Consider the following 22104-nt stretch of genomic DNA (forward strand, 5'->3'; position numbering starts at 1 on the left):
GTCTGCTTTACGTGTTGCAGGATATCGGGAGCGATAAGAGAGATGTCTAATGTCACGTTCATTTGTTTTCCCTCACTAAACATGGCGTCTTTCCTAGTTCCTGAGGTCGTCCAATCACAGTGGTCGACGATGAACGTTGTTGTGACAACGGCAGACACTTCCGCAACTAATGGCGGACGTAAGGAGGCGTGGTAAACAGAAGACTCCGCCCACTCAGAGCATGAGTGAATTAAATGCTACAGATCGGGGGCGGGGCGTGGTTTCTCGGCGCTGTTGTGACGTCATCATATTGCCCTTTTCAAAAATGGCCGCTAAAAATGTGTCGGTATATATATAAAAAAAAAAAAGAAATCACTTCTCATTTTTAAAAACAAGTTGTTAAATATTGGAACCCGAGTCAGGTTTCAGTTTATTTATTATGTGTAGGGACAAAATGAAGAAAAGGATTTGCTGGAACGTGACGGTTCTATCCATATTTTCCATCTTTAAAAATGGCCGCTGTAGGTTTTCCTTGTGTCAGTATGTAGCAAATCGCAGGCGTCGATGAGCTATGTTGTCATGACAACAACCATCGGATCCCTACAGATACCGGGGGAGGGGGGTGAAGGAGACAGGAGCAGAGCCAGGACTGAGCGGCGAGGTGTATGGAGAGCCCCGAGGGCCACAAGCCGGAACTGTAAGTGTCCAACACCCTGCCTGCCCCTAGTGGGAGATTCACCGACGTGTGAGCGTCACCTGCTGCCGCCCTAGTGTCTGTGCCGCTGCTGCTGCCGCCCTAGTGTCTGTGCCGCTGCTGCTGCCGCCCTAGTGTCTTTGCCGCTGCTGCTGCCGCCCTAGTGTCTGTGCCGCTGCTGCTGCCGCCCTAGTGTCTGTGCCGCTGCTGCTGCCGCCCTAGTGTCTGTGCCGCTGCTGCTGCCGCCCTAGTGTCTGTGCCGCTGCTGCTGCCGCCCTAGTGTCTGTGCCGCTGCTGCTGCCGCCCTAGTGTCTGTGCCGCTGCTGCTGCCGCCCTAGTGTCTGTGCCGCTGCTGCTGCCGTCCTAGTGTCTGTGCCGCTGCTGCTGCCGCCCTAGTGTCTGTGCCGCTGCTGCTGCCGCCCTAGTGTCTGTGCCGCTGCTGCTGCCGCCCTAGTGTCTGTGCCGCTGCTGCTGCCGCCCTAGTGTCTGTGCCGCTGCTGCTGCCGCCCTAGTGTCTGTGCCGCTGCTGCTGCCGCCCTAGTGTCTGTGCCGCTGCTGCTGCCGCCCTAGTGTCTGTGCCGCTGCTGCTGCCGCCCTAGTGTCTGTGCCGCTGCTGCTGCCGCCCTAGTGTCTGTGCCGCTGCTGCTGCCGCCCTAGTGTCTGTGCCGCTGCTGCTGCCCTAGTGTCTGTGCCGCTGCTGCTGCCCTAGTGTCTGTGCCGCTGCTGCTGCCCTAGTGTCTGTGCCGCTGCCGTCCTAGTGTCTGTGCCGCTGCTGCTGCCCTAGTGTCTGTGCCGCTGCCGTCCTAGTGTCTGTGCCGCTGCTGCTGCCCTAGTGTCTGTGCCGCTGCTGCCCTAGTGTCTGTGCCGCTGCTGCCCTAGTGTCTGTGCCGCTGCTGCCCTAGTGTCTGTGCCGCTGCCGTCCTAGTGTCTGTGCCGCTGCTGCTGCCCTAGTGTCTGTGCCGCTGCCCTAGTGTCTGTGCCGCTGCTGCTGCCCTAGTGTCTGTGCCGCTGCTGCTGCCGCCCTAGTGTCTGTGCCGCTGCTGCTGCCGCCCTAGTGTCTGTGCCGCTGCCCTAGTGTCTGTGCCGCTGCTGCCGCCCTAGTGTCTGTGCCGCTGCTGCTGCCGCCCTAGTGTCTGTGCCGCTGCTGCTGCCGCCCTAGTGTCTGTGCCGCTGCTGCTGCCGCCCTAGTGTCTGTGCCGCTGCTGCTGCCGCCCTAGTGTCTGTGCCGCTGCTGCTGCCGCCCTAGTGTCTGTGCCGCTGCTGCTGCCGCCCTAGTGTCTGTGCCGCTGCTGCTGCCGCCCTAGTGTCTGTGCCGCTGCTGCTGCCGCCCTAGTGTCTGTGCCGCTGCTGCTGCCGCCCTAGTGTCTGTGCCGCTGCTGCTGCCGCCCTAGTGTCTGTGCCGCTGCTGCTGCCGCCCTAGTGTCTGTGCCGCTGCTGCTGCCGCCCTAGTGTCTGTGCCGCTGCTGCTGCCGCCCTAGTGTCTGTGCCGCTGCTGCTGCCCTAGTGTCTGTGCCGCTGCTGCTGCCCTAGTGTCTGTGCCGCTGCTGCTGCCCTAGTGTCTGTGCCGCTGCTGCTGCCCTAGTGTCTGTGCCGCTGCCGTCCTAGTGTCTGTGCCGCTGCTGCTGCCCTAGTGTCTGTGCCGCTGCCGTCCTAGTGTCTGTGCCGCTGCTGCTGCCCTAGTGTCTGTGCCGCTGCTGCCCTAGTGTCTGTGCCGCTGCTGCCCTAGTGTCTGTGCCGCTGCTGCCCTAGTGTCTGTGCCGCTGCTGCCCTAGTGTCTGTGCCGCTGCCGTCCTAGTGTCTGTGCCGCTGCTGCTGCCCTAGTGTCTGTGCCGCTGCCCTAGTGTCTGTGCCGCTGCTGCTGCCCTAGTGTCTGTGCCGCTGCTGCTGCCCTAGTGTCTGTGCCGCTGCTGCTGCCCTAGTGTCTGTGCCGCTGCTGCTGCCCTAGTGTCTGTGCCGCTGCTGCTGCCCTAGTGTCTGTGCCGCTGCTGCTGCCCTAGTGTCTGTGCCGCTGCCGTCCTAGTGTCTGTGCCGCTGCTGCTGCCGCCCTAGTGTCTGTGCCGCTGCTGCTGCTGCCCTAGTGTCTGTGCCGCTGCTGCTGCCCTAGTGTCTGTGCCGCTGCTGCTGCCCTAGTGTCTGTGCCGCTGCTGCTGCCCTAGTGTCTGTGCCGCTGCTGCTGCCCTAGTGTCTGTGCCGCTGCTGCTGCCCTAGTGTCTGTGCCGCTGCTGCTGCCCTAGTGTCTGTGCCGCTGCTGCCGCCCTAGTGTCTGTGCCGCTGCTGCCGCCCTAGTGTCTGTGCCGCTGCCGCCGCCCTAGTGTCTGTGCCGCTGCCGCCGCCCTAGTGTCTGTGCCGCTGCCGCCGCCCTAGTGTCTGTGCCGCCGCCCTAGTGTCTGTGCCGCCGCCCTAGTGTCTGTGCCGCCGCCCTAGTGTCTGTGCCGCCGCCCTAGTGTCTGTGCTGCCGCCCTAGTGTCTGTGCCGCTGCTGCCGCCCTAGTGTCTGTGCCGCTGCTGCCGCCCTAGTGTCTGTGCCGCTGCTGCCGCCCTAGTGTCTGTGCCGCTGCTGCCGCCCTAGTGTCTGTGCCGCTGCTGCCGCCCTAGTGTCTGTGCCGCTGCTGCCGCCCTAGTGTCTGTGCCGCTGCCGCCGCCCTAGTGTCTGTGCCGCCGCCCTAGTGTCTGTGCCGCCGCCCTAGTGTCTGTGCTGCCGCCCTAGTGTCTGTGCCGCTGCTGCCGCCCTAGTGTCTGTGCCGCTGCTGCCTGTGTGTCTGTGCTGCCGCTGCCCAGGTCTTTGGCTGCCTGCACTCGCTCTGGGGAGGGGTGACGTGGCCGCCTGCGCTTGTTCTTATTGCCTTTTTAACACAATAAGTTGCATGTTCCATTAACAAGTCACAAAACTTGTGTTACAGATAAAAAGTGAACACATAAAAGAGACTTAAGATAAATAGATGCAAATGAAAAAAACACACCCCCCCCACCCCGTTCCAGCTCATTATATTATGCAGTTGTTGATGTTGTGCTCCGTCCCCAGGGGATACTTTGTTGGAATAATTTCGGGCTTTGTGGTTTTGCTTTACCTGCTGTTTCGCTGTCCACACAAGAGCTGCGTTTTGTATTTATGGGCCGCGGTTCTACACTTAGCCGTAAGAGAATGTTCACACTGCGTATTTTTCTGCCATTTATATGAGCAGGTCCACCAAAAAAATGGCAGAAAAAGCGCTAACAAAACTATCAAAAGAGCGGTGCTATTAATACCAATGTGAAAACGACTCGCTGGTCACAGTCAAATAGTCAGAATTGAGAGTCCTCAGTGGTTGATACCTTTTAATGGCGAACTGAAAAGATGGTAAGGGTGTGAGCACACGCGGATCCACAGCGGATTTGGCCCTACAGTACCATTAAAATCTATGAAAAACCAAAAACGCTGTGCACATGCTGCAGATTTTTCTGCGGTTTCTAATCCGCAGCATGTCAATTCTTTGTGCGGATTCCGCAGCGGTTTTACACCTGCTCCATAATCAGGTGTGAAACCGCAGGCTAATCCGCAGATAAAGCGCGGGTCTTTTGACCTGCGGATTTTGCAAAATCCACGTGGAAAACTCCGCAGCAGATTCCACAACGTGTGCACGCACCCTAACACATTGCAAGCTTCCGAGACTCCTCGGGTCTCTTCTTCAGGCTTACAGACTAATACAACGTCTGAAGAGTCACATATTTATACCTCTTTATCACGCTCAGGCTTTTGAACATATTTTAAACACTTCAGGTTTGTAAGGCGAAAAACGTTTTAAGAGTATCGACCCGGCCGTTGTTCTGGTGTCTCCTGCTAGGAACTCTCAGTACGTCAGGAAACGCTCTTGTCACGGTTTAATGGCTTTTTTTTAAAACATCCAATTAAAAGATACAAAACGCATTCAAGAGCAAAACAAGGCAAAAAAAACCCCACTTCTGGTTTACAAAACTACAAAGAAGCGATTCCTGATTCCTGACGCATCGTCTGCTTGGAAAATAGATGAGTTTTTTGTAGATGAAAGGCGCGGCGTCGTTTTTTTCGCCCTTAGTGACCCGTGCGTGGATGAGATCTAAAGAAAGAGCGCTGCCGCGTGGTGAGCCGTCCCGGAGCAGGGGACGGTCTGTGTTACAGGGGCGGGCTGGGTGGCTCTTCTTATTCTTTACTGTTATTAAGACAAGTGGTGTTCTGGGAATTGTGACATCGCCCCTGAGGAGGGGGCCGCACCGTCCATTACATGATTACACCATCCCACCCGCCCTCTAGACTGAATGACATCGAGTGCCCGCGTGCGGCCGCCGGATACTTTTAGGGCTTCAGGAAAGAAAATTGCTGCTGGTGTCCGGTGTATTTAGGACTAGATCCACAATCTGACGTTTAAATAAATAGATAAATAAAATGTATTTGAGATTAAGATGACACTTGCCGCTTATACGAGTCCGTGGGTCCCGTCTATTTTAGCGGGTACGTTGCAATTCCTTAACCTATGAAACTGTGTTTTGGTCTTGTAAATTCTAATAATTGCCGATGATGATGTCTGTAAAGCGCAGTGGAATTAAAGGCGCAATATAAATGAGTAAACTAAATAAAATGTGTACAAATGGATTGCCTATGGATCACAATCATCCGTTTTTTTTTTTCTGGGTGAGATTCCAGATGAGATGAATCTGGATGAAAATCGTGCCAAATTTATTTATTTTTATTTTTTTTATACGGTCGTGTGACTTTGGCCTCGATGTGGTTCTCACTGAGGCTGGAACGTGATGGTTAAGTGTCATCGGTAGCGCTACTGTCTCCATGTAGTGTCGCGGTTACAGGCTAGGTTTGATAGGAGACCATTATCTTCCCTATATATTACAAAACAGCAGGATTGAGATATATATATATATATATATATATATACAGTTTTGTTTTTTTTCACTTGCTTATATGGCGCCATTTAAGTGTGCAGCGCCGTGCAGACCTCATCATCTCTGTCCCCATTGGGGCTCACAATCTAAATTCCCTGTATATAGAACAAGGGATCCAACGATCCCAGGTTAGATTCCCTAGGGAAGGAAAAAAAATAAAGTAAAATATTTTACTTATTTATTTTTATATATATAAACATTTGCAGCACCAACCTTTTTCCAGTAAAAAAAAAAAAAAAAAAAAGAGAGAAGTAGACCCATGCTGCATTGACTCCTCCGTAAGAGTCTGATCTGTCCTAATATAACGTTATTTAACCCTCACCGTAAAACCCCGTAAAGAGGGGGGGGGGGTTCGACTCGTCCTATCAAATATTAAATAATATATAAAGCTCAAAGTGTGTGTGTGTGTGTATGTCCGGGATTGGCATCCGCACCATCGCAGCTACAGCCACTAAATTTGGCACAGTCACACGTCTGGACCCCGAGAGCGTCATAGGCTATGTTGTGAGGCGAAATTTTAACCCCACGCATTCCAATTCACCAAACAATTTTGCCCCTATCTACATACTGGGGGAAAAAGTGTGTGTGTGTATCAAGCCCCGCCCCTCATTAGATGTCACAATAGTTGCCATAGCGACGCTGATGTCATCATACGTTGCAAGCCCTGCCGCCGCTCAATATGATGTCATAATGGTTGACTATGGAATGGAGGATATGTATGATGAGTATATGGGCACCGGACTATGGGATGGAGGATATGTACGATGGGTATATGGGCACGGGACTATGGGATGGAGGATGTATGATGGGTATATGGGAACGGGACTATGGGATGGAGGATATGTATGATGGGTATATGGGCAAGGGACTATGGGATGGAGGATATGTATGACGGGTATATGGGAACGGGACTATGGGATGGAGGATATGTATGATGGGTATATGGGAACGGGACTATGGAATGGAGGATGTGTATGATGGGTATATGGGAACGGGACTATGGAATGGAGGATGTATGACGGGTATATGGGAACGGGACTATGGGATGGAGGATGTGTGATGGGTAGAGTTGAGCGATACCGTCCGATACTTCAAAGTATCGTATCGGATGGTATCGGCCGATCTTTAAAAAAAGTATCGGTATCGCCGATTCCGATACCGGAAGTCCCATTCAAGTCTATGGGACTTCCGGTATCGGAATAAGAAAAACCCTTTCCTGCCCTTGTACAGCCTCTCTGGGGTCTGTACGGGCCTTTCGGGGGGCTGTGCCGGCCTGCCAGGGGGTCTGTGCAGCCTCCGGTGGTCTGTGCCGGCCTGCCGGGGGGCTGTGCCGGCCTGCCGGGGGGCTGTGCCGGCTCCGGGGGGCTGTGCCGGCCTGCCGGGGGGCTGTGCCGGCCTGCCGGTGGTCTGTGCAGGCTCCGGGGGTCTGTGCAGGCATCGTCCGATGGGACTACAAGTCCCATCGGGCGATGCCTGCTACCATGACAGTGATTGACACATTAGCCAATGATGGGACAGTAGTAGTCCCATCATCCGGCTAATGTGTTAAATGTAAAAAAAAAAAAAAAAAAAATTACATGCTGCATACTACATACATGCTACATTCATACTACATACTACATACATGCTACATTCATACTACATGCAACATACATACTACATATATACTACATGCATGCTACATACATACTGCATGCTACATACATACCACATATATACTACATACATGCTACATGCATGCTACATGCTACATACATAACACATATATACTACATGCATGCTACATACATACTACATGCTACATACTACATATATACTACATGCATGCTACATACTACATGCTACATACATACTACATATATACTACATGCATGCTACATACATACTGCATGCTACATGCATGCTACATACATACTACATACATACTACATACATACTACATGCTACATACATTCTACATATATACTACATACATACTACATGCATGCTACATGCATGCTACATACATACCACATACATAACACATATATACTACATGCATGCTACATACATACTACATGCTACATACATACCATATACATACTACATGCATGCTACATACATACTACATGCATACTACATGCTACATACATACTACATATACTACATGCATGCTACATACATGCTACATACATACTACATGCATGCTACATACATACTACATGCTACATACATACTACATATATACTACATGCATGCTACATACATACTGCATGCTACATGCATGCTACATACATACTACATACATACTACATGCTACATACATACCACATATATACTACATACATACAATACATACATAGACATACAGTACATATAACATAGAGTAACATACTTACCAATACTTGTCACATTGTTCCCCGAAGCCATTGTCTTTCCGGAATAAATATTAACATAACAAACCACAAAAATACTCACCCACGATCCGAAGCAGTCCACGAGTGTGTCCCACGACGATCTTGGGTAGAGAACGGCAGCATCAGATGATGCTGCCGTTCTCTACGGGCTGCAGGAATCCAATGACGGAAGGTAGGTATCCTTCCGCACTGTATTCCTCCGCCACTTAAAAAAAAAAAAAAAAGTCCCTAGTCTCACTTTATGCCATTGCTGTGTGGGAAATTCCCACGCAGCAATGGCATAAAGTGAGACTAGGGACTTTTTTTTTTTTAAGTGGCGGAGGAATACAGTGCGGAAGGATACCTACCTTCCGTCATTGGATTCCTGCAGCCCGTAGAGAACGGCAGCAACAGCTGATGCTGCAGTTCTCTACCCAAGATCGTCGTGGGACACACTCGTGGACTGCTTCGGATCGTGGGTGAGTATTTTTGTGGTTTGTTATGTTAATATTTATTCCGGAAAGACAATGGCTTCGGGGAACAATGTGACAAGTATTGGTAAGTATGTTACTCTATGTTATATGTACTGTATGTCTATGTATGTATTGTATGAATGTATTGTATGTATGTAGTATATATGTGGTATGTATGTAGCATGTAGTATGTATGTAGTATGTATGTAGCATGCATGTAGCATGTATGTAGCATGCATGTAGTATATATGTAGTATGTATGTAGCATGCATGTAGTATATATGTAGCATGTATGTAGTATGTATGTGGTATGTATGTAGCATGTAGTATGTATGTAGCATGTATGTAGCATGTAGTATGTATGTAGCATTCATGTAGTATGTATGTAGTATGTATGTAGCATGTAGTATGTATATAGTATGTATGTGGTATGTATGTAGCATGTAGTATGTATGTAGCATGCATGTAGTATATATGTAGTATGTATGTGGTATGTATGTAGCATGTAGTATGTATGTAGCATGCATGTAGTATATATGTAGTATGTAGTATGTATGGTATGTATGTAGCATGTAGTATGCATGTAGTATGTATGTAGCATGCATGTAGTATGTATGTAGTATGTATGTAGTATGTATGTAGCATGCAGTATGTATGTAGCATGTATGTAGTATGTATGTAGTATATATGTAGTATGTATGTAGCATGTAGTATGTATGTAGCATGCATGTAGTATGTATGTAGTATGTATGTAGCATGTATGTAGTATGTATGTAGCATGCATGTAGTATGTATGTAGCATGTAGTATGTATGTAGCATGTATGTAGTATATATGTAGTATGTATGTAGCATGTAGCATGCATGTAGTATGTATGTAGTATTTTTTTTTTTTTTTTTTTAACATTTAACACATTAGCCGGATGATGGGACTACTACTGTCCCATCATTGGCTAATGTGTCAATCACTGTCATGGTAGCAGGCATCGCCCGATGGGACTTGTAGTCCCATCGGACGATGCTTGCACAGACCCCCGGACATCAGCACAGCCCCCCGGCAGGCCGGCACAGCCCCCCGGCAGGCCGGCACAGCCCCCCGGCAGGCCGGTACAGACCCCCACAGGGTGCACAGACCACCGGCAGGCCGGCACAGCCCCCCGGCAGGCCGGCAGAGACCCCGGGCAGTCCACACAGCCCCCCGGCAGGCCGGCACAGCCCCCCGGCAGGCCGGCACAGCCCCCCGGCAGGCCGGCAGAGACCCCCGGAAGGCCCGAAATGACGGCGCATCATGATGCGCACACACCGCGCATCATGATGACGTCAGGCCGTCAATCAACTGAACTTCCGATTCCGATGCCGAATTCCGATATTGAAAAAATATCGGAAGTCGGTATCGGAATTCCGATACAGCAAGTATCGGCCGATACCCGATACTTGCGGTATCGGAATGCTCAACACTAGTGATGGGTATATGGGCACTCGACTATGGGATGGCGAATATGTATGATGGTTATATGGGCATGGGACTATGGGATGGCGAATATGTATGATGGTTATATGGGCATGGGACTATGGGATGGAGCATGTGTGATGGGTATATGGGCACGGGTCTATGGGATGGAGGATGTGTGATGGGTATATGGGCACTCCACTATGGGATGGAGGATATGTATGATGGGTGTATGGGCACGGGCCTATGGGATGGAGGATGTGTGATAGGTATATGGGCATGGGACTATGGGATGGAGGATGGGTATATGGGCACGGGACTATGAGATGAAGGATGTGTGATGGGTATATGGGCACTGGACTATGGGATGGCGGATATGTATGATGGGTATATGGGCACTCGACTATGGGATGGCGAATATGTATGATGGGTATATGGGCACTCGACTATGGGATGGAGGATGTGTGATGGGTATATGGGCACGGGACTATGGGATGGTGGATATGTATGATGGGTATATGGGCACAGGACTATGGGATGGAGGATAATTAGTTACTATGCCCGGGCAGCGCCGGGCTCTTCAGCTAGTATTATATAAAAAGCGAGCAAAATATGGAAAAACGCCCTAAAATATTATCAATAAAAACGACACTATTTTTTTTAACAAATTAAATTCTTTTCATTACTTAAAAATAATATACAAGTACGGTATCATCGTAACCGTTAACAACCTGTAGAATCGTGTTGTCAGATCATATTCACTGCCCCCCCCCCATAAAATCAGAACCCAAAAAACAATTATGAATTGATATTTTGAGGGTTCTGTTTTGTTTTAGACATTTTACTGCAATACATCATGTGACTGCCCTCACCACCCCAATCAGCAAAAATAAACGGGGGATTAGCTCAAATGGTAGAGCGCTCGCTTAGCATGCGAGAGGTAGCGGGATCGATGCCCGCATCCTCCATTATTTTTCTGTGTATTCGTGCTTAATATTTTGATTCTAAGTTTTACTTTCATTTAATTATAATTCGATTTCTCAATTTTTGCTATTGTTAAAAAAAAAAAAAAAAAAACACTTTATTTTCACTGCTTTCTGTTTCTCTCATCCACCCTGTGAAATGTTATAATATAGCAGTGGAGGGGGAAACTACCAACACGTCTGGGAAAGAGGTGTACTAATGTATTAACTAGTCATATAATAAAATTGACTGATATACTAAGGGTTAAGTGTTTGCAGTTACAGTAAAGACGAATATTATGATGTATTTGCAGCAGTTGACCGTTCCATCAGACTAGACAGAAAGGAACACAATGTGTAAATACAAAGCGTTGGTGGTATAGTGGTGAGCATAGCTGCCTTCCAAGCAGTTGACCCGGGTTCGATTCCCGGCCAACGCAGTAATTTTTTTTTTCTCTGTCTTCCTGCAAAAATATTTTCTTTATATAACTGACACTTCTATATGTTTTTATTGCTTTGTGATAATTATATTTTTTTATTTATTTTTTATTTTTTTAAGAAATACTAGACTTCCTCCATGATTGTGTCCTCAGTAAGTATAGTTAGTACAGGATGTGTTTGGGGAGGTGCTTTGGTTGTGAGCACAGAATGTGTTTTGAGGAAGGTGCTTTGGTTGTGAGCGCTGACAATGGCTGTAACTGCTGTTGTGGATCGCAGTATGAATACTGCAGCCTATGGTGGCGTGTGTCTATCTCCTCAGCAGCACGGAAGGCCAGCGGGTTCCTTCGATAGCTCAGCTGGTAGAGCGGAGGACTGTAGTGGCAATACAAGGCTGTAATCCTTAGGTCGCTGGTTCGATTCCGGCTCGAAGGAGATTATTTTATTTTTATTTTTTTTTTTTAAATCTCTTTAATTACATTATTTATTATACTATACATTTATTGTATAGTTTTTAGGGTTTTTTACTGTCAAGGAAAATTATTTTTTTATTCTTTTAAAATAATAATGTTATATGCATTTAAAAAATACAATGAAAAATCTAATAATACACCAGGGGGCACCACTGTACTGCACAAAATGGAATAATCACTTTAGCAATACTTGGGAGACCCTGGCATATGGCATTGTAGCATTGCTTACATGGCAGCGATATTATTGGAATCCCATATTTGTGATTTACATGGTAAATTTGATGTTTATGAAGGTTTGAAGGGCAGCGAAGAAGTTGAAATTCATCATTTTCTGCCTTTTTACAACAGGGTTGCCAACTTGACTTTTTTTTTTTTCTACACAGGTTACCAAAAAATCACGGACCGACAATATTTTTTACGACGCATTGATTATGGGTGATAAATGTCTAAAGCCCATAGTTCTGATATGAGACCTCGGCTGCATTCACTGCAGACTCTACAATAATGATAAAAAGTCACAATAATCTGCAGAAGTTTCATCAGCTTCAAAAAGTATCACCAACATCTTACTTTTTTTTACAGACAGGGCAAAAAAGTGACCAATCTTTACAGACTGTCCGGTCATTTCTGGACGGTTGGCCATCCTGGTTGGCAGTGTGCCACTGTGTGCTTGGTACTAAGGGTGTAGTATTTAAAGGGGATATGTCACTTGCTGTTGATATGGAATTGTTTTACCTGGTGTAAATGCCGCTGTTCTCCTGAATCCGACGTTGTTTTTCTTTTGTTCCTGCGCCTCTTTGTTCCTGAGATACGGCCCCTTCTTTCAGGGACATAACTCTAGTATCGGTAGCCAACCAGGCGCTGTCCTCAAGGAGACGCCCACAGAGAAGAGTTTAAGACCACACCCAATTGTTAACAAGATTACATTTATGTACAGGAAAGATGAGGCCATATCTCCGGAACAGAGAGGGGTAGGAACAAAAGAAAAACAACGCCGGATTCGAGAGAAGAGTGGCATTTACACCAGGTAAAAAAAATACAGATTTATGGAAAGTGATAGGTCCCCTTTAATTACTCGCTTGGTGGCTTTGCGCATTGTGGCGGGCACTGTGTTGTAGCATATAAGGATGACCATGTATAAGGGGCACAATGGTGACCACTGGCACTGTTATTATGTTGTTATGGGCATTGTGTTTGATACTGACGGCACTGTTTATACAAACTATGGCTGGCACAGTATGGGGGCACTGTTATGGACACAATACGTGGAGGACATTTTGAAGGACGTTGTATTACACAAATCAGCTGCTGCACACACACGACATGAAACTCTTCAAAAAGAGGTTCCTCAGCAGCTGAAGTACATCTTAAAAGATAGAAGTATCTCTTTTATTAAAGGGGCTTTCCTGAAGTTGAGATTTGATCAGTGAGGGTCTAACTCTCAACAAATCAAGGCCAAATGTTACTCAAGCTTGTGCCCCAACCACTCATTGGTTGCCCACCCGTGGTGTCGTACTTAAACTTGCGGGATTGGTGGGAGTGTCGGAAACCGGACCCCCTAGTAATTAAATATTGCTGACCTGCAGTAAGGACTGACACATATTCTCTTTTTTTTCCTAACAGTTTTCACCCTTCCCTGTGACCTCCCGGAGTCATGACGCTGATTAAAGGTTCCTTTACATATTCCACCGGGGAGGAATATCACGGAGAATGGAGAGAGGGTAAGGGCCCGGCCTGTGATCAGCCCGAATTGGTTATTTTATGCATCCCATTCACAAAAAATGGCTCCCACTTCACTGACTTAAAGGGATTGTCCAAGCCCTTGATCAAAACTCGCCTTATCAATTCCCCATGACTCCAGTTCCTCCACTTCAAGGTTTCACACTGGCGTCACGATGATGTCCTCCTGCCATGATGATGTTTCAACACGGGCATCTGACCGCTGCAGGCAATCAATGGCTGCAACCAACACCACTGAGTTCACCACCGCAGCAATTGATTGGCTACACATGTCCATGTGGAATTGTCATAGATGGCAGCCATGTTTTTGTAATTCTATAGTCGTGAACTAACATGTCCATCACTCTCTACTCGCAGGTCGGAGGCACGGCCTGGGCCAATTATTATTTGCAGATGGAGCCATGTACGTAGGGCAGTTTGAGAATGGACTTTTCAGTGGCTGTGGGGTTCTGACCTTTCCAGATGGCTCAAGGTAAGTGAAAATCAAAAAATGAGCCAACTGTATAGGTTTTTTTTCTGACTTCCAACAATTCGTTTTAGTCTTCCTGAATTCTCTGGGTATTCTTAAACAGATCGTCATCGGGGTGGCGGCTGGGGCCGCTATCACTTCAGCTAATTCAATTTCAACCCTGAAATGAAGCTTCATCATGGTGGGCAACGCGGCGGTCACTTTCTCCAGCTTCTGTCACGGCCATCCCACGACTTCAGTCCCCGTCGCCTCGTTAATTGAAATGAGACGTCATCAGGGGGCGGTGATAGAAGCAGGGTGAGTGACAGCAATTTCCCAGCTTTCGGGAAACATTTGCTCATCATCATGGAAAGCACTAACTTTGAGGGACCTTCGATTACTTTGTCGTTTTGTTTCTTTTTGGGAAGGGATAAGAAGTTACGGGGGGGGGGTTTGTTTATTATTTTGGTCCGGTTTTGTTTTGTTTTCCTCAGTTTTCAGGAATTTTTTTTTGGGGGGGGTTTTGCTCTATTTTAGTGATTCCATTCTAAGACTTTTTGCAATTATTAAGTAAACACACACTTGCACTGATAAAGCGATAAAGCGAATCTCGTGCTCCCTAATTGATTCCTAATTGTTTATTGTCATTGACAATGTGTTATTTGTTCTGAATACGAACAAGGTACGAAGGGGAGTTCATTCAAGGAAAATTTCAAGGAGCCGGGGTATTCACCCGATACGACAGCATGAAATATGAGGGTGAATTTAAAGGGGGGCGCGTGGAAGGCTACGGTAAGGCGACTGCTGTCAAGTGATGCAATCTTGTTTTCTGTTACCGTCGTTTATCTTTAGAAATTCTAACAAATAAGAACATTGTCTTTCGACCCATTTGACCCAGCAACTATTCCCACCACTCCCCTTTACACATGCATGCATGGGTGTCATTGGAAAAGAAGATAACCGATACCAGATCGGCTTATCTCCCTTGAGAATAAATGATCAGGCGTGTTGAAATTCGACATGGCCAATCAGTTTTACCCCCCACATGGGTAAAACATCTCCCGAATGTCTCCGAAGACCTTAGTCTAATGTGTATGGCCAGCTTTGTGAATCAAGAAAGGTTATCTAGTCCCTGTTCAAGCTAGTGGGAGCTAAGGGGGCTTTGTCCTTACAAAATCAAATGGCCCCTTTATATTAGTGATTGGGGGGAAATCTTGGAATCCAGACCCTCACCTATCCCGAAAGGGCACAAAGACCACCCCAATGTATGTGATCTATTAGGGCATATGGATGTCGTCGAAGTGACCCTCGTTATAAGCTATAGTAGACATCTGCTAAAACAGCGGTTAAAGAGGTCGAGCTTGGGTGACTACCCGTATAATGGCCATGGGTTTATCATAAAGTAGTGTTCAGGGGGTTCACATACTTCTAATCATACTATATATCATCAAAGGGGTTGCCAAGGAATATTAGAAAAATGCGGCTGACCTTTTCCAGAAGTAGTTGTGTTTGGTTATTGCAGCTTGGCCCCATTCCTTGATGCTGCAGTACCAGACACAGCCTGAATACAGGTGCGGCGCTATTTATGACAGCATTTTTTTTTTTTTTTAATTAAATATTGGATAACCCCTTTAATTTATTATTATTTTTTACTTTTATGTACAACCACTTTCCAATTTATTTATTTTATTTTTTTTCGCGCTTTTTCAAACTCTCAGGTCTTTTGACATTTTCCGACGGTTCCCACGGAGCGCCTCGAAACGAAGGGCTCTTCGAGAACAATAAGCTGGTGAAGCGAGAGAAATGTCAAGCGGTAATCCAGAGGGCTACGAGTGCCTCCAAAGCGTCCTGCTGCCTGGCTGCCAACCAAGTCTAAGAGGCCGACGTCCCTGCCTCCGAGGACGGCCGTCTCCCCGATCACGGTCTACAAGTGCACTCACCTTTTCTTTTCTTTTTTCGGCTTGTTTACACTGCTTGCTGGTAAAAGCAGACAGACTGCTGCATTCTACGCTCCGAATGGCATATAGCGCTATAGAAATATATATATGTTTATTTATTATGGGGGACAGAGTCTTCTATGTAATAAGCTGCTGCTTAACCCTTCCAAGTGCAATGGAAATGATACAGTGCCTCCTCCAGTGATAGAGCCCACCTCCGCTTCAGCAGCTGGCAACGAATACGATCCCTGCGGTATATTCCGACACGTTCTCTCCTCACAGGGTTCTTTTTTTTCTCTCTTTCGTCTTTGCACTTTTTTTTTTTGCATGGGCATTCTATTTATCGGACTGAAATGCAATACACATGACGCTCCAAGTGTATTGTTGAAAGCATGAACTGACATTTTATACCACAAAGGCATTCGCCGCCTAAGGGGAGGGCATGCCTATGCTTAGGTATGCCCCATCCCGCTTCCTCGTGGGTGGTACCTTCTTGAACAGGACCCGCCCCCTTCCATAGACCTACCGCCTACGAAGGGCAATCAAGGACACCTTCCTTCTGAAATGGGAGGAGAAGGGTGTTATTTTATGTAAGGGGCCTTGTATACTCCACATTAACCCTTTATTTCTTAATTGGTCTAGTTAAATCCTTGCCGCGTTAGTATCAGCCACATAGAAATAATCTACGGCGGATTGTTAGCGGCAGCGATATTACGGCGCACCTTCTCGGAAGTGAGATATTACAGGTAAAAAAAAGTGTTTGCATGGGGTTTTAGGAGTGTTCAGGTAATGTGTGTACGGGGTGGTCTTCTTGGTTACACGGGTTTACTATAGGATGAGATGGCTGACAACCATCACAATGCGAATATCAGCGGTACAAAATCAACTTTTAGGAATATGATTGAGCCGATGGCTACAAGGTGCTGGCAAGCATCAAGTTATTACCAGAGTATCGCCGGGGTGGAGACCGCGACCGGCCATATTGCCTTGGTCAGTGGATTCAGAAACAACACTGAAAACCTAAGCCGGCCAGAAACTTTGTACAGTTGTCAAATGAATGTTTGGCCACGTGCTATTTCTCTCGAGCCTCCATACTGGTTTAAGCCAAGCAGACATGTTCTCAATGGGGAGAGGGAGGTGAGTAGATGCTAGACACTTCTATCTGTGCCATGATACCCATGAGAACAAAGGTTCAGGCATAAAAACGCAACAACATGCCCAATCCTTTTTTTTTTTTTTTTTTTTCCACCCCATTATTTGCCTTCCGGGAAAAAAAATTGACCAATGTTTGTATAATGTTTAAAGGTGACGGTGACTCCGTTGCTGAAGTGAAACTTTACTCCAGTATTTAAAGGGGTAATATTGGATTAAGACATTGATGATCCACCTTTTATTATAGGTCATCAATATAAGATCAGCTGATACCTGGAGCTGCTGCTACCGGACGTTCACAGCTCTGTATACCGGGTAGTGACCATTCCAATGAGGGCTGAGCTGCAGTACCTGAGAACGGCCAGTACACGGCGTGTGGAGCTGTTCTGGCTCCGAACATGGTGTACAGCCAATGGCCAAGGCAACAGTGTGCGGTGGAGGTGCCACCAATCTGATATTGATGACATTGGGTTATCAATATCTTACTCCTGGATAATCCATTTAGTTGGGGAAAGTAAAAACAAAAAAATGGAATTTGTTTAATTTGGACCATGGCCACATGACTAAATAGAAGTAACTGCAGCAGCCAAGGGGAGCATCATCCCTTTAAATTCAGCTAAATTAAATCTGCCAGTCGAGGACCAGGAGTCGAGCATGAGGCCTCATGTGAACCTTCTAGATGATTCACGTTGTGACGCAGCATTTGTATACCACTATTTTCAGGCCTCCTTGTTGGCGGTTTGGGTCATTGTCGAGTGGGCACAATGCCCTTCATTGGCTCATGTATAAGATGCCTCCTCTAAAAGGGACCGGTTTTCTATGAAATATTTTAGTAATGTTTATACTTTAGAGCAAGCTGGGGTTTTCCATCACATGCCATCATTTTATTATCAGTGGGACTCCAACCTCTGGCACCCCCACTGATCCTGAAGATGAAGGGGATGCAACACTCCGGCCTCCCGGAAGGGAGGTGCGGCGGCTCCCTAAACACTCGGGACCACCACCCATGATGGTGCCAATGGTAACCAGTTTGATACCTGTCCTCTACTATCTTTCTTCTGCACTATGTTTTTGATTCTGCCGGGAGGAAACCTTCCACGCGATGTTCTTACTTTATGTCTATTGGACGAGTTGAATGTATTTCACGGTATCGTGCACTGGCAGTCATGAATGTTAAATGTAACGCTCGTCCTTAGTCATTAGGGTATGGTTGGCGATAATGGCCGATAATCTCACAGACTGGTGACGGTTATAGTAATTGCTCCATACATATTCAGGTGTCAGTATTGGCCAAAAACTTTATGTAACATTGACGACACCACCATTTGTTAGATGCCTTTTGCTACACTCTTACATTGGGCCACCATATGCATTATTTCCAGCCCATGGATATTTACATACTCTTTTCTAATGAATAGTCATCAGTGAACTCCTCGGATGATGAAAAGGTTGATTTTTTGCACCAATTTTGGCCAATTAGCCATAGTCCATTTTGAATGTGGTTTCCTTTAGCTCCAGTCCCAACGCGTCCTCCGACACAGCCCATATCTTGACCCAATCGTAAGGTGTAACAGCACCTAAGCCTAGACATAGTTCACTTATTGAATACTTATCTAAATGTTAAAAAGCTGGTGTGTGTACCCCCGGATCCCATGCTTATCTTGTCCAGTCACAGTTGTGGCATGGTTGGCCACTATGTAGGGCTGATATGCAACAAAAGAGAATTTTGATAGGAATTTTCTCCTATTTCCAAAATATTTATACAATTGGGGCATTTGGGGGAAAATATCTTAATGTAGATTTCCACCTTGGGCTTGGTGCGGTATGTTGTATCGGAGGGCAGGCCACCGGTGGAAGCAAACAAGTAAAATTAATATAATGTTCACTCCATCTTCTTGGTCTTTTCCTTGGCATTTCGTTGTTACCCCATCCACTGACACTTAATGGTCTACTTTTGGTGCTGGGACCCATTCCTCCTGTTCCTACACCCTTGTTCTGGATTCATATTACCAAGGTTTACTTTGGGTTTTTGCCTTTTGCCATGCTAGAGTGACAAGGAGGCCTCCTCAGATGCTGTAACTCTTAGCAGTTTCTACCCTTGGTAGCTAGATCCTTGAGTGATGGAGAAGTTTTTGAGTAGTGGGCTCCATGAAGCTCTTGTGCCCCAATGCAAGTTCTTCCAGAGGGACCCCAACTATCAAGGGTCCTTAATAGTATCAGTCTTCTCTTATTGGGCCAAAGAAGCCTTTTTTGCTCCTTTTTGAAATCTCAGTTGATTTCAGTAATTGTAAATAGATTTGCTCATTGAAGAGCATTCGAGAGAAGTGAGAATGAGAAGCCGAAGACTAAGCGGAATGAAGCTGCTTGCAGTGTATTGAAATATATGCAAGCTGCAGAAGAAGAGCGGATAGCAGGTTTTAAACCAAACCAATTGCAGAAATTTTGTTATTACATGATAACAAAACCTAGCTAATACTAAATATCTGGAAGTTTGCCACAGCATTTAAATGGGGCTGAGCTGCATTGTAAGGCACAATAATATGTGCAGACGAGTCACTGTGTCTGGATGAGTAGATAAGTGGCCACAATGCTCGCTGAATCACTTCGGCTTTTCTAAAACTGTTAATCTGTGGGGATCCAAATGGTCTGACTCTCATAAGTGGCTCATTGCTAGCCCAGGTCAGTGGCCATCAACATTGTGTTACAGCCTCCCCCCCTTTAAAGATCTTCTTCTATCTTCATCACAGTGGATAGAACCATTCTTAGGTGCTTCACCACTTTTTATGTGAATGTGTCATAGTCATCAGTTACTAAGCATCAATGTTGACCTAGGTAGACTTGACCAAAGATAAATTGCAAAGTATGGAGCCTTCCTGACTTTCCCCATCAGAAATTTCTTTTGTAGGGTAGTAAAAAACTTTCTAATTACGGCCATGATGCATGAGATGTGGCATCCCCATTGTTATAGCTGCATTTGTACTGGCTGTAATTTGGGTCTTTGCCCAAATGCCTCCAAGGTCCGAAAATGGGATGAAATAAGAACCCACCAACAGCTTTGGTTTCTGGCATCTTGTAGATGATCAACTACGGCCTGGGATTTTCAAGGATAAATCCCTGGGCTTCAAAGTCTATCACCTCTATGATACCCAACATCCTAGTAAAGTTCTGTCTTGAGGTGGCCACACACATTGGATAGAAGTAGGTTCAAGGATGAAGAACCATTCAACGAAAGATCATCTGGAGAACGATCATTGCTCCAATTCAGCTTTACACCTTTTCATATCTATTGGTTGTTACAATCGTTCAATCTGCAGATCAACTATCAATGACGCTAGTCAAGGATGGAACAACTCATACCGGGAAAGATTTTTAATCTGACAATTGGTCAAAAATTCTTAACCAACTACTTTGGTGTAATCAGTCAATCATTCCTTGCTAAACTCCACCCAAGATACAATCATTTTGGCTGAAATCGTCCATTTTCACCAATTTTAGTCTCCTATATCAGGGCACCTTATAACCCGCAACTGTATATATCTGTCAGTAAGATCAACCCCCGACTATATATGTTTGCATGTAGGACTTTGAAATGTAAATCCATCTACACATTTATATTTTCTATCAGTTGCTGTAGTCCCCCAAAATTAGCATTTCTGTTCATAGGCAAATGAGGTGTTTAGTGCTCTGGGAGTGACAGAGCACTTAACAAAAAGTGTGTGGTTAAAGCTAAAGAGTCTGGTGCTGAGTGGGGAAAGAACTTGGGGAGGAAAAGGCTCCAGAAGTGCTGTCAGGCCCAGAGCACCTAACGCCTCATTTGCATATGAACTACAGTTAGAAGATATAAAGGTGTAGATGGATTTACATTTCAAAGACCTGTAGGCTCATATATGTGATTGGGGTGGGGAGGTGGATTTTACTGGTAAATTCCCTTTAAGACTTAGAGCTGGGTAACTTTGGATCCGTTATGGCAAATTGGAGGTTTAGTAGTGAAAAAGCGTTAAGTCTGCGTCCACCTTCACCACCAATTTTCTGTATGGTCTCAATAGTTTTCCATTGGTCTTAATGTAAAAAACAAATGTTCTATTGTTTCATTTCTTTAAGCCGTATGCAGATTGTGCATCTCTGGAAACAAAAAGCAAGATAATTCTGCATCGTGTAATTCCGCAATGTTGTAGCTTCAGCCATTTGTCCCGTGCACACACTTGATAGCTTAGCCAGAAGCAGAGGACAGATCGATGGAAGTATGAGTGAAGGATCGGAACGCACAGTTTGTTGTGTGTTTATAATGGCAGATGTATGAAAATGTCCAAATGGAAAAAAAAATGTCGCCCATCAACCAATCACAATGATGATGCCACTTTTTGGTATTTGAGTCATATAAACCTTTAAATTCTGAAGCTTGCAAGGTCGCGATACTTTTTGGTGGAACACGCTTGGTATTTGGGTCATATAGACCTCCAAATTCTCAGAGAAGGTGGCAACATGCTTTGATGGTTCCACTTTTCGTATTTGGGTCATATAAACCTCCGAAACGGTGCAGCTTGGAAGGTTAGCGATACTTTTTGAAGGTATAATCTTGTTATTTGGGTCATGTAGACCTTTGAAACGGTGAAGCTCGGAAGGTTAGCGATACTTTTTGGTGGTATACACTTGGTATTTGAGTCATGTAGACCTTTGAAACGGGTGAGGCTGGAAGGTAGCAATTACTTTTTGGTGAGCTCATTCTTGGTATTCGGGTCATATAAGCCTTCAAACTTTATTAAGGTACAGGGTTAAGGGTTAAAGTCCATATTTAACCCTAAACTGAGCTCCAGCAAATGAATCTCAGGAGCAGAGATATATCGAAAGGGATCACTTGTCACTACGAAGCCATTTGTATGTAAATGTTCATTGTGTGAATTGATTTGACGTGTTTTCAGCACTTCTCGCTTATTTATGTGTCTACCTAAATATTCACTCGCAGTTATTGAATGTGTACGACGCACTACACGACCTGTCTGTTTGGAGAATTGTGCCTTGGTTGTCTTATGTCTGAATTCTACTTTACTTGAAATGCATTAAAGTCACATACTGAA

The 22104-nt window shown here is 46.0% G+C and overlaps 1 protein-coding gene and 3 non-coding genes across 5 annotated transcripts; all 4 read left to right on the plus strand.

The window, feature by feature from the left end:
- Positions 1 to 522: 522 nt before the first annotated feature.
- MORN4 (MORN repeat containing 4) lies at positions 523 to 22104 on the plus strand. Of its 2 annotated transcripts, none has more exons than XM_073552853.1 (5): positions 523 to 676; positions 13376 to 13473; positions 13850 to 13964; positions 14623 to 14732; positions 15659 to 22104. In XM_073552853.1, exons 2-5 carry the CDS (start codon positions 13407 to 13409, stop codon positions 15814 to 15816), a joined length of 450 nt encoding a protein of 149 aa, XP_073408954.1. In that variant the 5' UTR covers positions 523 to 676; positions 13376 to 13406; the 3' UTR covers positions 15817 to 22104. The 2 variants fall into 2 exon arrangements, with proteins under 2 accessions (XP_073408954.1, XP_073408955.1); XM_073552854.1 differs by lacking the exon at positions 523 to 676 and adding an exon at positions 12675 to 12779.
- TRNAA-AGC (transfer RNA alanine (anticodon AGC)) lies at positions 10775 to 10847 on the plus strand. Its single transcript has one exon. It is a non-coding gene; the product is annotated as a tRNA-Ala (tRNA).
- Positions 11210 to 11281, plus strand: TRNAG-UCC (transfer RNA glycine (anticodon UCC)). The gene has a single exon. It is a non-coding gene; the product is annotated as a tRNA-Gly (tRNA).
- TRNAY-GUA (transfer RNA tyrosine (anticodon GUA)) lies at positions 11624 to 11714 on the plus strand. Its single transcript is given in 2 exon segments — positions 11624 to 11660; positions 11679 to 11714. It is a non-coding gene; the product is annotated as a tRNA-Tyr (tRNA).

The sequence above is a fragment of the Dendrobates tinctorius genome, unplaced genomic scaffold (assembly GCF_039654945.1).
Source record: "Dendrobates tinctorius isolate UK_male_01 unplaced genomic scaffold, ASM3965494v1 ptg000196l, whole genome shotgun sequence".
NCBI lineage: Eukaryota > Metazoa > Chordata > Amphibia > Anura > Dendrobatidae > Dendrobates > Dendrobates tinctorius.